We start from the raw sequence: 15,912 nt of genomic DNA on the forward strand, positions 1-15,912 counted from the left end.
TGAACTTCAGGCTGATCGCCTCAGTTGCAGCGGCTGAAACCTGTTTTATAATCACATCCCTGTTATGGTGAAGAAAAAGAGAGTGAGTGTAAGTTGGCTGGAGTGTAAAAAAACAGTTACACGCAGGCTGGTCGCAGACTATCTCGTCGATCCTTAGCGACGAATCGCACCGTCACTTTTTCTACTGAGGAAAGTCGATTCTTATCGACTAGTCTATAAGAGTCGACTAGTCTATAAGAGTCGACTTGTCCATTAGAGTGTGCCTTTTTGATAGCTAGTTTGTAATGATTATTGTAGGCCTATTAAATCGTTTGAATCTAGGGTTTAAATATAAAAACGTTTGCAGAATACATTAATTTTAAATTCTTGTGTGTATTGTTGATGAACGCTTGATTTTAAAGTTAAATTTAAAAAAGGTGATACTCTCACTTGATGCTGGACTAGTGATGCGTAGGATAAATTTACAAAAGTGGTACAGGAATATACATAACTGAAGTTTTATTTAATTAGAAACGTAAACAGTATTTGTAAATATATATTTCGATCTAATATAATCTAGATTACACGAAAAATTGCTCGCTAACCAATGGACCATGTGGTAATCGACTCTTATCGACTAGTCGATGCCAGACTTGCCAATCGATCAATTTTTTGAGTTTGATCGGCGATCAACTCATTTCAAAATAAGTTGATCGGCGATCAACTCATTTCAAAATAAGTTGATCGGCGATCAACTCATTTCAAAATAAGTTGATCGCGCGATCAACTCAGTTCAGAATGAGTTGATCGCCGATCAAACTCATTTTAGCGATCAATTTTTCATTTTTTCATACGCCATCTAGCGGTGAGTAAAACGAACATGTACAGTAAAACGAAAAAATTTTAAACATTGCGAGTTAAATTATGGGAGCATATTACCACAAATTATCAGTAGATGGCGTGGAATAAGAAATTTTGAGCGCTGAAATGAGTTTGATCGCGATCAAAATTTTTGAGTTTGATCGCGATCAAACTCATTTGAAATGAGTTGATCGATCGATCATTTTTTGAGTTTGAGTTTGATCGCGATTGAAAATTGATTTCGATCACGGCAAGTCTGGTCGATGCTTTCGGCTTCGAATAGATTTTTTTATTAATTTTAATTTTAATAACTCCAAATTCTGTTTATGAGAACTAAATCAATGAATAAAACGTAAATTTTATTTCCTTGTATAAATGGATGATTGATAAATTGATTAAAAGATTAATTAAAAGATAACCTAGCCCTAAGTTTCATATACCTTTGTAAAAACCGCGTAAAACATGGCCGCCGTCATGCTCGTCGAGGATTGGTCAATAGACATTTACAAATTAAACATAAAAAACACGTTATAAAATCTTTTTTTTCGCATCAAAGCATTCTTCGTGAAACAAGGATCACGAAAATATAAATATTTACTATGTTTATTAGTGTTAAATGGGCAAACGAAGAGCCCAAAGTCTCGGTGTGTAAGCTTGTCTCCCCCCCCCCTAAAGAGCTCAACGAGATCTTTCGATTCCTGTAAAAATTATAACTTTCCGACTTAAAATGTAGGAGTTATTAATAATTAAATTTTTTACATTATTAGAGGGGGGGGGGGGAGAGACAAGCTTACACACCGAGACTTTGGGCTCTTCTTTCCTTAAATACCTAATTCATCTAGATTAGGCAATTATTTATAAGTTAAATTTGTGATGGAAATTCACAATTTTTTGAAATTTGCGCCTTTCGCAACGTTGCCAATTTCATTATATTAAACACGTTTGTCTTCTCTCTAGTGCAGCAACTTTTACACCTTTGTTAAAAATGGATATATTTAATAAATATTGACGAATTCTATTTATAATGAATTCTGCCGGCTACTGTCGGGCATTTGATATTTTATAACAATCGCTGGAGTTCTGTTGTCGGGAATTGGAGTGCTATTGTCGGACAGAAGAGTTCTATTGTCTCATGCTATTTGTTATTTTTAATTTTTTTTTGTGGGGTTCTATTGTACATGGAGTTCTACTGTCGGATTTATCAAAAATTTCTAAATATTTTTTTAAAAGTGGGGTTCTAATGTCTTTGCAGTTCTATTATACATGGAGTTCTACTGTCGGATTTACGAACAATTTTTAAAAATATTTTTAAAAGTAGGGTTCTAATGTCTTGGACTTTACTGTTTTTGGAGTTCTACTGTCTTGGAGTTCTACTGTCAGTAACCCTTGACACCAAGTTAAAAAATTACGGAACAAAGCAATAACGTTGTTATCCTGGGTGACAATTCCTTTCAGTGCCATCTTGTGGCGGAAATTGAAAGCTCCTGGCTAAATTTCGGGGGAAAATCGGGTTACAAAATGAGTTCTAAGCGGGTAATGGAACCGGTTTCGATATTTAGTTACCCACGTGAAACCCGGTACATGGCGTACTGCTACCTGGGATAATTCCTATACAAAAGACAAAATACTTTGAGTACAGCGCCGCTCAATTCAAAATAAAAATGAGTTGATCGCCGTTCAAAATTTTATTTTGCGCTCAGATATTGAGCGTGGGTGTGTTTGCAATTCTGCATCTACTAGCCTACAGCAGAGTCATAGAACCCTGTTTGGTTCACGACATGGGGGGAATCGTCTGTCGTTGTGTCTAATTTCGGAAATAGCAGTCAGAGCCTCCAGCGGGTGTGTGATAAGTGCACCACGTTTGAAAACTTCAACAGCCAATCACAACAGTGATACAGTGCCGGTCCAGTTATAGAACCGACCTGTGCGCGGTTCTATAACTGAATGGTTCTATAGCCAAGCACTCGATCTTAATGCCACCTATCGTCGATTCTTTCATCCCTCAAACTTTGGCGTTCTTTGAATGTAAGGGTATATAGCGCAGTGGTAATAATGTTCGCTATGGATTTAGAGTCCCGTGTTCGAATCGGTACGATGATTATCTGAAAAACATTTTAAATCTATGTTTAAGATAGTCTATGGATATAAATGGTGAGATACAAGTGTATCTTCACTGCTGTGGGACCATCCACAGTCAAAGCTTTCCCATTTCATAACAGACACAGAGAAAAGTAACACAGTAACTAATTTATTTTCTATTGTTTCCGGTATGAATTACTTTGCCGCCTATTATAATAAGTTGGGTCATTGAACCTACTTACAACATTGCCTAAAAAGATAAAACCCATTGCAATAATATTTTGTGCATGTTTTAAAAGGCAAAACCCGTTGATTCGCGCCATGGAAAAATAGGTCTAGTTCATAATACGGCCAACGGTGACGCTGAAACACGGCAAAGAAAAATCGGTTCGATAACCGAGCCGGTTCCACAGCTAGGCGGTTCTATAGACCAAGATCGGATGCTGAGTTGCCAAGGCTGAATTCCGACCTGGGGTATTTTTCCTCTCGGGCCCTATAGGAGGGAAATGAAAAATAATATATTTAATTAAGTTGTAGTTAGTTTTATTACAAAATCTTTTGGAATCGTGTACTATACCTTTTTGCTGATATAATACACAAAATTTTATCTCCAAAAAAGCTGTTATTTTTCCAGGAAACTTTTTGAAAGGTACTTGTTTACCTTTCCACAACACCCCCTCCCCGTATTACAACTGTAGAACAAGAAGCAGACGTTTTTCTAAGTAAATTTCTTTTTCCTTATGAATAAATCCTTTAGCATAATCAGATAACTTAAAAAGACTAATTGTGTCAAATAACTCATTACTGATATCACAAACTACACTACTCATGACATAAAAAACGAAAACAGTTTGACACTACAGTCACTAGTCACAGTCAATCACTTTACGTCTGCTACGGTACATTGTAAACAAGTACCTTTCAAAAAGTTTCCTGGAAAAATAATAGCTTTTTTGGAGATAAAATTTTGTGTATTATATCAGCACAGAGGTATAGTACACGATTCCCAAAGATTTTGTAATAAAACTAACTACAACTTAATTAAATATATTATTTTTCATTTCCCTCCTATAGGGCCCGAGAGGAAAAATACCCCAGGTCGGAATTCAGCCTTGGCAACTCAGCATCCGATCTTGGTCTATAAGTGGACCGGTACTGTAAAGGAAACGAACAGAGCAGACGATACCAGAAAAATTTAAGCTCGAATAGAAACACTGACAATGGCCGTTGAATAACTCAGTTTCTCTCGATAGATGACTCTGATTCTAGTTCCACCACTGTGCCCCGCCCCAAAATCGTCGAAATTTTAGACATACAGACCAACGAAACGTGGTATAGGGATTCCTCTCAGCGTGAACCAACCAGGGTTCTATGACTCTGCCAACAGGACTGCAATAGTTGCCGATCTCGTCTTCATCTCTGGGCTACTTCAACTCCTAGCGGCGTACGTAGATAACATTTTGCAGACGAATTTAGCCTATTCTTTCTCTCTTACACTTCTGTTCCCTCCTAAACGTGTTGTCCAGCGTTCATGTATCAGATGCACTATTGAGTTTCTTTTGGAGTCAGTATTCAAACGTGAATCCAAGAAATCTTTCAAACTCCGTTTATTGATACAGCTGTAATTATAAGAAGTACTACTTGTTTTGTTATTTTTTTTCATTCATTTCTTCCTTCATTGAATTCAGTTGCCAGAAATGGACGAATTAGCTGTCAAACTTTTCGATATTCAAGCCGTTAAATTCGGTTCTTTCACGTTGAAAAGTGGACAAGTATCTCCTATATATTTTGATTTTCGGCTGATTATTTCCTATCCGGCTATATTGGTAAGCAATCTAAGTCACAAACTTTTATATTTTCTTATTCTTATCCATGCAAATTTAACTAGGAAAAAGTTGCAGGATTACTGTGGAAAAAATGTTCAAACAATGCAACAGTTGATCTCATTTGTGGTGTTCCATACACTGCTCTACCAATAGCTACTCTGATCTCTGTTACTAACAGAGTACCAATGCTTCTTAGACGAAAAGAAGCCAAAGAGTATGGGACAAAGAAACTCATTGAAGGAGACTTCAGACCAGGAATGAATTGCATTATTGTCGAAGATGTTGTCACAACAGGGACCAGTGTCCTTGAAACAGCCATTGAACTGAGAAAGCTTGGCATTGAAGTTACCCATGCAATTGTGCTGCTAGATCGCAGACAGGGTGGGAAGGAAAACCTTTCTAAACATGGAATTGAATTAAGTTCAGTTTTTCATGTGGAAGAGGTGATATCTTAATCAGATTGGGAAGTGATAAGTTAAAACATATCTCTTCTTTATTCAGATCATGGCATCATTGGAAAAGCAAAGTAAGGTGGACCATAAGGTGGCTGAAGAAGTTATGAATTTCATCAGAGGCAATCGTCAGCCTATTCTTAATCGGAATCCTCGCTTGCATGTCTCGCTTGAGGAACGCCGCTCGAGTTGTAAGCATCCTATAGCATCGCGTTTGTTCGATTTGATGATGGCAAAAAAGTCAAATCTCTGTGTTGCTGCTGACCTTCCAAGCTTGGACGAAGTTATCACACTGGCAGAATCTATCGGCCCGAAGATTGTTGTCCTGAAAATTCATGTTGACATCTTAGAGGATTTTTCACTAACAAAAATAAGGCAACTCAAGGAGGTGGCAAGAGCTCATGAGTTCCTTATAATGGAAGATAGGTAACGGAAAGAATTTTGGAATACACCCTGAGTTTTACCTGATCTTAATATATTCTAAAGGAAATTTGCTGATATTGCCAACACTGTGCAGCAGCAGTTTCACGGAGGTGTTTATAGGATCAGTGAGTGGGCTGATCTAATCACTGCTCATCCACTTCCTGGACCGGAGATGATTACCCATATGTTCGGTGACTCGTCGTCAGATAGCCGTCGGACATGTGGCTGTGTACTCATCCTTGAAATGAGTACGAAAAATGCACTCACTAATGAAGACTATGCTAAAGGTTCTTATTTAAAAAATGAATGGAATTGTTCAATTTGCATAAGTCATGCTCTAAATGTGTAATTGCAGAAGCCGCCAAATGGGGTTTGATTGCTTCGGATATTGTTACCGGCTTCGTCGGGCAATCTGCACCAAATTCTGACTTCCCTGGCTGGATTCAGTTCACACCTGGTGTAAACTCCTCATCTGCGTCTGGAGACTCAAAGGGACAGCAATATTGCTCACCGGCCAAAGCTGTTCTAGAGCGTGGCGCTGATATCATCATTGTCGGCAGGGGTCTCATCAACAGCCAAGACGTGGTAGCTACTGCGGAAACCTACCGCACTGAAGGTTGGGCCGCGCTTACGCAACGAATTACAAATCCTTAGGAGAAACAGCTTCATGAATGACTTGGATACAGTTTCTGATGGAAACACAAATGTGATTGCAGATGGCTCTCAAAAGGGTTAATCTGCTTAAATACAATCTTTTGTTGGTTTTCAACCTGATGAGTTTTTTTAGTTGGTTTTGGAATTGTATTCTTATTTAGCACTTGAAGGCGAACGGAATTTGACTATCAACAACAACAAGATTTTGTTTGATGAGAGATTTCGGTAAGTGTTATTATCTTATGGCATAATGTACAATGTATAGATATATTTCTTTTTATAACGATTTTTTGTTTTGTTAAGTTAAGACCACAGGTAGGTTGCCCCGAACTGGATTGTTAAGTATTTTCGTTGTTCCATTAAAAAATCGTTGATTTCTATGGAAGAAGACTTTACTGTGATTAAATATCATGGAAAGAGATCATATTTTAAGATCTTTTTTTCTTTAATACGAATAACATTTGGGTTTGACAAGGGAGATAGTTTTGTTGTATGCTACCGTGAAAATGAGACTGTCGTTTGTTAGCATTTAATATCATTTAAAGTATTTTAACTTAGAGATACTTTACAAGCCTTTTTTTCTCCATACTTTTGAAGCTTGCGAACAGAGGGTGTAAGGTTTCTTCATGTACCTGAGATCCTCCGAGACAAACTAGCAAACAGTAATTGCAAGCACGATTCACCGTCTTATTTTAAATTTGTTCTTTGTTGACTACCGGTAGTAGCTTTATTTAAATGTTTTTAAAGTCCTAGTTAGCTGGTCTGTTGCTATTTCTAGTGATACATGTTATCATGTGGCAACCACAACCAGCAGGACAGTTGTGGCCACAACGTGAGACATTTCTTACGATTTCCAAGGAACCTCCTCGCCATGCCACCCTGTTCCTTACAAATGAAATGTCTTACTACCCAAATCAGCAATTAGCTTCTAACTTGCTAACCATAAGCATTGTCCAGCAACTCCTCAAAGTCCCTGGTAGCCACACTCATATAGCGTCAGGAGATGCTGTAAGTCGTAACCGAGATTGAATAGGAGCATGAGAGATTATGAAATGACAATTAAATGATCAGTATAGTCTCTTCAAAATCGGGAATATATCTGTACTACTGACAAAAACCGGAATTTAACACACAAATTACATATTTTATCTTAGATTTTGTTTTATTCCGACGGTTTACGAAGTTACTATATGATGTTGTCAGTGGGACAATTTTCCAACTGTTACCCTCTTGGATGATTGACGGATATCATCAAGGATATGGCTTGCAATTGTGTATGTCCGTTATAGAAAGCATGTCAGCATCCGCAATTCACTCCGATTCGTCTGTTCAACGTTATGAGTCCGCGTTTCATAGCGATGATGGTTATTACCCAGGACAACTTTTCGAGTTCCTATAAAAAATGCAATATTTCGAGGAATTCAGTTATGATAACCCGACTTCCATTTAACACAAGTACTGTTTGCAGCCTGTTCCCCATTTGTGATTTTATTTTGATCGTAACTCTGCAATGGCATGCAATAGCAATGTGCTTTAATATATCATTTTGAAGAATTGCAATTAGTTTATCGCTCTTCGACGAAAAACATAATTTACCGGGAAGCGGGAATCAACCACCATTAACAAGTTCATCTCTTCCCTCAGCTGATCTCATCGTCTGCAATGAGCGCGTGCCTGCATGTGGTTATGCACGACCCAATGCTACTCATATAAATTTCCATTAACATTGATTTATGTGCAGCCAACGATGAGTGTCGACAGGGAAAGGCTTTTTAATGCCCTACAATTACAAAGACAAAATGTATGTGTAAATTTTGCTTGGGGTCTTCAACTTTGCTTTCCAATGCCATCGCTCTCGATTAAATCATTCTACGTCAATGAACTCGGTGTCGATGTGTTAGTTCCAGTTTCCTACCGGGTAATGTCCTCTTAATGATTTTCATACGATCAATTTTAAAGGACGCCTGATATCACATAATTACATTTATAACTACCCTCTAATTTCTTTTGCATGAAGGATCTGGGAACTCTGAAAAGAATCTCAGAACATGCAGCGAAAACACAGCCTGGCTTAGACATTATGGATCCCTCTTCTGGATGTAGCTTACATATTAATGAAACTAAAATCAAGTGTGCATCAGGGAGCTTTGTGTATACAGCAGTTCCTCATCTGATTACACTTGTTACACACAATTTGTTTGGGTTCAAGATCGAAATGCCTAGTAAAGTGATGAATATCCATCTATGCAAATTGGTAGTTGTTGAATGTGGGCAGCACATCAAATTCCACTCTGAATCCGAGAAAAAACCAGGTAAGAAATAACTTTCTTTATCTCAGTTTGAAATCATATGTAGGCCTAGTGGTAATGTGGAGCTTCTTTCATTGTCTAACTCTTTCTACTTCCAGGGACATTTGCCATAATAGTCTTGACAATCCCAGTTGAGGGTGGCTATTCAGGAGGGAAAATAAATGTTGAATGTGATGGTCAAAAGCACAGCTTTCAGTTTGAACAAGGCAGTGATCACCAGTTCTCATTGGTTGCGTTTTTTGAAAATTGTTACCACGAAGTAGAACCTATTTCCGAGGGCTGGATGTTGGCGATGGTATTTCATCTCGTCTGGCCAGAGGCTGTTGAAACAGGCATTTCTCCTCTTGAATTCCCTGTCTTTATAAAAGCTTTTAGCGAAATCAGTGAAGAACTCATGCCATGGTCTTTTATCCCAGCATTTCCGGGAAAAGGGTGCACATGGCCAGCAAGAAAGCGTGATGCTGGGAATGCCAGTGAAATGAATGGTAGTTTCGTATCCATAAATCAACTTGAAAATACCGACACCTCTGCTCCTTCTGGGAAGTCCGATTTTTATGAATCAGGTATTTCTTCATACCCTTCTGACATTCCACTGTGTTTTTCTTTTGTTGGTTTTGTACTTGTTTCATTTTGTACGGAATTGCAGAACACATTGACGACGCCAAAATAGCTGGGAACCAAACTGATGAAGATAGAGTGCGGTGTACTACTGCAATACTTCTGAAGAATTTAGTATACGAGGAGCGTGTCCTGTTCTTTCCCCTGCAAGGAAAATATGACAACACTAAGCTATCCTTTACACAACTAGAGGGCCGTGATCGTCTAATAGCTCACATTTTCCAGTCAATTGGGTTCTTAGACGTACATCTCACGGTTATTTCTCAATTGACTGACAACAAGCGGGATCACTGTGTTGATTGGAAAAGAAATTTCGATTGGAACGAACGGATTTTTCAAGTCGTTAAATGGATTGAATCGAAAGAAAATTGGCCACTTTCACAACAACTTACGCTGGATGGGCAGACGCAGCTTGTTGGTACAATTGATCGCATCGCATGGTTAGAAAATGGAACGAACATTGAAGCCAAAAATATGATGACTTACTATCATAACGCCCTCGTCATTCAACCCCGAAGTCAGTCAATTCGTCATGCTTGCCGATACCAGCTAGGTATCGACTCCGTTATCAATTACATGGAACAAAAAATACTACGAATACTGGAAACGACGACTGATGTTCCTTCCTCTGTCCAACAAGAGCTTGTCTCGACTCTCAAACAAGTGATAGCTTTCTCCATGGCAGAACCACGTATAGTATGGGCGGATCCTTGTCCAGCAGCAAATCAACGGAGTTGGCGCCTCATAGAGTTGTGTATTAAACTGAAGGCCGAGCAAGAAGGTCTTGATCTCTTGGAATCGATGGCTACTTACGTGGTTAATCCAATCGAAACGATATCCCCTACCAGTGGCATTCCTAACGTATTTGTCGAAGGGATTCGTGACATAAGAGTCGCCAAAGCAGTTGCCGACTTTGAATCCAGGATTAGCGGTAAGCCGTATTCGATCTTAATCGCTTTACCATGATGTAACGACATTTGAATTTCTCAGATTGGAATACCTGTGGCGATTTGATAATGAAATTTGTCACCCCGCTTCATATCTTCCGACGACTTGCTTGTTTTTGCAGCCTTGCCTGGTATTTGTTCGAAAATGACTGCATCGAAGGGGCCCAAATGGTAGCTGATCGCATTTCCTTTATTCTAACCAAACTTCTTTCGCCTGAGCAGACCAACGTTTTAGACGATCATCAAATCAGTTCCTTCCTTTATTTAATCGTCACCATGGAGACAAACGCTTTAACGACTAGTCCGGAGAGAACTGAATCAGTGGTCACTCTATTCGGCCGATTGGATGTCTATCGCCAATGCTTGTTGATTATCGATTTACAAGCAAATTACTATGACGTAATCAACAATATCCCTTCGTGTCGAGGTCTCTTCCGGCAGCTTTGTGAATTTGTAGCTTCCAGTGATCTTCATTCGTCGAGTTCTCTGCTGGAGTTAATCGTTCCCCTATTCAAGGTCTACGTTAGTTTTAATGACAGTGAATTGCTCCAGATTCTGATTGAAAAATTGTGCCTCGTCGATGATTCTAAGGACATTATCCATACCAATTGTCTTCTGGATTCGATCTTGTTATCACCAGACATTGGTAAAGTTTTCGCCTTTTCTACACTGGGAAAATCAGCAGTCAATGATTTGCTGAATACCCGAATCGATCAACTTTTGGAAACTGGGTTTTTACCCGAAAGCTCTTTAGGCACTGAAATGGACGCAAGTGCAGAGCCGGAGGCGTACGAGAAAGTCTTCCGCCATAACGCCGCCTTTCAAGCAAGCTTGGCTTCGTATATTCACTTGGTGATGAGTATGGAGACCATTCAAGATCTGGCCCATTTCGATCGTGTCTTGTTGATGGGATTGATAGTATTCAGTTTGACATTTGAACGGCTTTGTGACCTTATACTCGACGTTCGTAAGTTGGGTGAAGCCGAATTGAAATCGCATCCGTCTAGGAAGGAACTATATGTGGAATTGTGTCGTATGCTTATCCAGTTTGACAGTCAATGCGCAGAAAAGGTTAGCAGCAAAAAAATCATTGAAATTCTCAAATGCTTTGTTTGGCTCCAAGACCGCGAACTAGTCCAATCACTGATGCATCAAATCTGTTTTGGCGGATCTAAAAATTACTCATATTTCGAAGATAAAAATGTCTTCGTTGGCATTATTTCCCGTGCACCACACCTCTTGGATCATCTGATTCCAGATGTTTTCACCTTTACTACCATTACAGTGGATGCGCTATTCAAAGCCTGGATAAAAGACATTGGTAATTGCTTAGGCACCGGCGACCTTGCTGTTGATCAGAATTTACCGCCATCTGACTCCAGTTTGCTAGAACCAGTTCATACAAACATCGTTAAGTGTTTTCAGCTTTACATCCGCAATGAAAAACAGCACCCCCATCCCTCGCAGTATAGCCTGAATGTATTCTCTCCTCTCCTGGCCAAGCTGTCCACCTGGAGAATGGCGCACATCTTAATTCAAATCCACCAAACGGAGATGGAAGAAGTGTCCAGTCTTAAAGAATCTGCCACGTGCGTTAGTCTCATCCGCCACATCGCTCAGCAATTCGCCACCCGAGACATGACCGTACTTATCAAATCAGAAAGGGTGGAAATCCTCGATTGCTTGGTTGAAGTTATGGTTTGCCTTCTTTGGCTTGGTGATCACTATTCGTTATTGCCTTATTTACATCAAATTTGTTCCAGTTTCCAACCTTGGCAAGAGAATCCTTTAGTGTTCAAAATAGTTTCATCTACCAAAGTGCGTGAGATGGCACTTACGTGTCATTATAGCCGAATGGCTCTCTGTCGTCTAGTGGAGCAGCGCATCACTCGACTGAAAATGATTAAAGCCAAAGAACCGGCTCTTTATTCATCGAATACATCAGGTTTTCAACCAGCTTTAAACAAAAATTTCTACAGCTCTCAATCGCAGCTCGACGAAATGAAATTTCTGCAACGCCTTCTTCAATCGAAACGGAACCTCGATATCCACGCTGAAGATCATGAGGATACACAATGATGTAAGCTACATTTAACGATTTTAGCTAGTTGTTAACTTTTGTTGTTTTTTTTTGTGTTGTTGTTTTTTCGTTTTTTTTTTTTGTTTGTGCTGATTTCTGGCTATGCGTTGCCCAAGTGTGTTACTTTTTTTAGTTAAAAGAAGCACCTCGCTGTATGCATATAAAAATACCTTCACCTTATTCCAGTTGTGTTGTATTGGGTTAGATGTATGCTCTAATATGAGTTCAACATCCCTAAAATTTGATGCTTGTGTGAGCAAAAACAATTAAGGAAAAAGCAACAGTCCTCGCAGTTTATTACTGCCACAATTGCTGCAAAGCCGTCACTTCCCTTAAAGGCTCATCCGCTCGACGTCCATGAACAACCAAAAATGTTTTCTTGGTCGCGTCTTGTCCCACTTTCCATACCAAAGAATAATGCTCAACGGTGCAGGATGGTCTTCACTGGAATGCCAACATTCTTTTCCTTTTCAGTATTTCGCATCCTATCATATAGGTTTTTGGCGGATAAACCGTTGTTGTAAACATTTGGAGGCATGCGTCGTGGTCTACGACGGTAGAATTCAATGGAAATATATTAGACATATGCAACTTTCCCATATGCAAAACGATACCAAAGTAAGGACGAACCTCGCTTTCATCGCCATTCTAGTATAGCCTAAATACCAACAGCTGAACATGCAACGGCATTAGTGTTACTATCTCTGGGCTGAAAATCTTATCTTGTGTAAAAGCAACTGTGAAATTAAGATAAAGCGCCAAGCATCACGTCTGTACACTTTTCGCTACCACAAATAAAAATTATTTGTCTTGATAAGCAGCTAATAAGGAAATTTTTGAAAGTAAATAATGCGTTGTCATGTTGTATCCGCCGTTGGACCGCCAGGCAAAATACAACCCAACAGCCTCGCGTGACTCACACAGGATGAAACTATTTTCTCCATCCGCTGTTCAGTCTTCTGCAGCATTTGTCCTTGAATGGATGCGTTCGAATTTCTGTCGTCGCCCGTGACTTGGGCTATAACCGTCGTATCTTGTCTTTACATTTTATACAAGTAAATACGTTGATCTCATGTAATGTCCAACTTGACTAATCTAACTCATTTTTTTTCACAGGTATGTTACGTCGCAATTTAATTACTTTGTTGATCAAGGCATCCCTGGCCCCAAGCCTGTGCCTTTCTTTGGAAATATGTGGGGACTTTGGAAGAAGGTAAGAATCTTTAGTACAGTTTTGTGGTATAACGTAATGCTAAAACTTAACCCTAGAATACTGCAGAGTACGACGTTTCGTTGGTGAAAAAGTACGGCAAGATTTTCGGCTATTTTGACGGCCCAAATCCAAACCTTTGGATCACGGATCTTGAAATGATCAAGGCCATTTTCGTGAAAGATTTTGACCACTTTGTCGACCGCAGGGTATCAATAAATGACTCGAAAATGAAAAGTGTTGATTCAGCAAGTACTTGACGAAAAGTTACTTCTTTTTTTTTTCAGGCTTTTAAGTTCAAATCAAATATCGTCCGTAAATGGTTGACGGTTCTTGAAGGTCAAGAATGGAAGGATGTCCGCTCATCCGTCACGCCAGCGTTCACCACCGGCAAAATAAAGAAAGTATTTACGGACTTTTTGAATAACTTTCGAATTATTGGCATGCAAATTCTGTTTTTTTCCTAATAGATGTCCTTGCTGATTAACGACTGCGTTCACAAGTTATGTGATAGTATAGCTGCACAAACCGAAGGAAAAATTAATGCCAAACTGTACCAAACTTGCAAATTTATCGTTTGATGTTCGTGTTAGTTGAATTAACGTATTTTATTGGTTGTCTGTGACAGGATCTTCAATGCTTTCACTATGGACGTAATTGCACGATGCGCCTTCGGGTTAAAAATCGACAATCTCGGAGACAAAGACGATCCGTTCATACAAAACGCCCAAATTATCTTCAATCCCCCCTCTGTTAAAACACCTCTCATCCTGCTGCCCTGTAAGTCTAGGAAAGGCAGTTCTCCGTGCTGCTTGATATTACATTTATCGTTTTCTTCTGTCGTTTCAATAGTCACGTATCCCAAGTTATTTTCTCTGTTTGGCGAGAGTCTATTTGTCTCCAAGGAACTAAAATTCTTTTTCCAGTTACTACAGAATATGCTACAAGAACGATCACAATCCAAAGAGGTATGAGTTTAAGTCACGAAAGTTTTTGTATTGCATCGCTGATTTTTCTTTTACGCATAGAAATATCACGATTTTATTGAAGTGGCTGACGAGGCGATCTCTGCATTCACGAAGGATGTTGGTGGCAAAAAGGTTGCGATGTGGTCACGAGAGGAAATAGAAGAGATTGTAATGGGCCAGGTAAAAAACACTAACATCATCAGGCAAATCTTTGTCCAACTAGTCAACGTTTAACGTCTCAAACGCATTAACAGTCGACACTGTTTATGCTGGCTGGTTTCGACACGACTGCGACTACCCTTACAAGCACCTGTTTTGAGCTTGCCAGGAATCCAGATATCCAGGATAAGTTGTACGACAGCATCATTACAAAACTAGAAGATCACGTAAGCGTTACTTGAAAGGAATGTTTGCGGTATTCTTATACAATACTAAACAAATTCAATAAAGGACGATATCTGTCACGAGTTTATCCAAGATATGCCGTATCTCGAACAAGTTATCCTAGAAGTTTTGCGCTTTTACCCAGCAGCTGTGCGGTACGTCCAATGTAAATGACATGTGTGTGGCTTATCTACATGGTTTAAACGTTTTCATTTTTAGAACTGAACGCCAATGCACAAAAGATATATCTTACGATAACGGTCGTATCAACATTAAAGCAGGAGTCATTATCACCGTACCAATCTACGCCCTTCATCACATGGAAGAATACTATCCAAATCCAGAAATATTCGACCCCGAAAGGTAAAAGCTGAAATCTAGGAAAGCTTATAAAATTGAGCTTTAAGAAAAATATTGCCATTAATTGAAAACAGATGGACCCCTGAAAACAAAGCCAAACGCAGTCCTTACAGTTTTATGGCTTTCGGAGTAGGCCCACGCAATTGTGTGGGGATGCGATTTGCAATGGAGGAAATGAAAATGGCTGTTTGCACACTTGTCAAGAAATTTCGCTTCTTTACGGTGAAAGAAACTCCGGTACGCCTTTAATTTTTTAATAACCTAACTCAACTACAAAATTCTGTGTATATTTTGTCATGGATCTGGCAGGAGAAGCTCCAATTTGATGACGGATTCCAAAGTGTTTTGCAACCTATTCATGCAATTTTGGGCATTGAAAGCCGTTAGTCCGATTTCAACTAATGTAGTATTACTGTTGCATACCAATCAATAAAGTTGGAGATTTGAAAGGTTCTTGAACCATTAAGTGTCGGTGGTGTTCGGCTGTTTTCAAAGAACCGGTGTTGAATGTCGAGAGCGGTACGAATAATTAGAATAAAATTTGTTTGTGTGTGTTCTTTAAAATTGTTACAATGGATTACCAGATCCGTGATCCAAACTTAAGTCAATGGTGTAGTAGTTAATCAGAGACAGTAGTACGCAGTAGTCTTATTGTGACGACCATGGTGGTCTTTACTTGGTAGTCTGTGATCAACCCAGCATACAATATTTATACGCGGTTACCCAAGGCCTACTTAATGCTTAAGGCCTGTAGACTCATTT

At 39.2% G+C, this 15,912-nt stretch overlaps 3 protein-coding genes and 1 long non-coding RNA gene across 5 annotated transcripts; 3 read left to right on the forward strand and 1 right to left on the reverse strand.

The window, feature by feature from the left end:
* Positions 1 to 4,234: 4,234 nt before the first annotated feature.
* LOC116929128 (uridine 5'-monophosphate synthase) lies at positions 4,235 to 6,389 on the forward strand. Of its 2 annotated transcripts, none has more exons than XM_032936286.2 (6): positions 4,235 to 4,363; positions 4,608 to 4,745; positions 4,808 to 5,188; positions 5,247 to 5,623; positions 5,684 to 5,907; positions 5,976 to 6,389. In XM_032936286.2, the coding sequence occupies exons 2-6, from the start codon at positions 4,617 to 4,619 to the stop codon at positions 6,272 to 6,274; spliced, it is 1,410 nt and encodes a 469-aa protein (XP_032792177.2). In that variant the 5' UTR covers positions 4,235 to 4,363; positions 4,608 to 4,616; the 3' UTR covers positions 6,275 to 6,389. The 2 variants fall into 2 exon arrangements, with proteins under 2 accessions (XP_032792177.2, XP_045033454.1); XM_045177519.1 differs by lacking the exon at positions 4,235 to 4,363 and adding an exon at positions 4,380 to 4,540.
* A 1,487-nt stretch (positions 6,390 to 7,876) lies between these two features.
* Positions 7,877 to 13,253, forward strand: LOC116929126. Its single transcript, XM_032936282.2, has 6 exons — positions 7,877 to 8,192; positions 8,292 to 8,586; positions 8,682 to 9,146; positions 9,230 to 10,132; positions 10,192 to 12,228; positions 13,115 to 13,253. The coding sequence occupies exons 1-5, from the start codon at positions 7,953 to 7,955 to the stop codon at positions 12,225 to 12,227; spliced, it is 3,939 nt and encodes a 1,312-aa protein (XP_032792173.2). The 5' UTR covers positions 7,877 to 7,952; the 3' UTR covers position 12,228; positions 13,115 to 13,253.
* On the forward strand, positions 13,142 to 15,603 carry LOC123475190 (lithocholate 6-beta-hydroxylase-like). Its single transcript, XM_045177518.1, has 13 exons — positions 13,142 to 13,283; positions 13,345 to 13,441; positions 13,498 to 13,647; positions 13,726 to 13,842; positions 13,909 to 13,991; positions 14,067 to 14,218; positions 14,291 to 14,406; positions 14,467 to 14,586; positions 14,661 to 14,792; positions 14,857 to 14,945; positions 15,010 to 15,153; positions 15,225 to 15,387; positions 15,460 to 15,603. The coding sequence occupies exons 1-13, from the start codon at positions 13,207 to 13,209 to the stop codon at positions 15,535 to 15,537; spliced, it is 1,518 nt and encodes a 505-aa protein (XP_045033453.1). The 5' UTR covers positions 13,142 to 13,206; the 3' UTR covers positions 15,538 to 15,603.
* On the reverse strand, positions 14,414 to 15,887 carry LOC116929129. The gene is made up of 3 exons (XR_004397624.2): positions 15,732 to 15,887; positions 15,574 to 15,633; positions 14,414 to 15,502 (listed from the first exon to the last, which is right to left on the reverse strand). It is a non-coding gene; the product is annotated as an uncharacterized LOC116929129 (long non-coding RNA).
* Positions 15,888 to 15,912: the final 25 nt, after the last annotated feature.

Source organism: Daphnia magna, linkage group LG8, assembly GCF_020631705.1.
Source record: "Daphnia magna isolate NIES linkage group LG8, ASM2063170v1.1, whole genome shotgun sequence".
Classification (NCBI taxonomy): domain Eukaryota; kingdom Metazoa; phylum Arthropoda; class Branchiopoda; order Diplostraca; family Daphniidae; genus Daphnia; species Daphnia magna.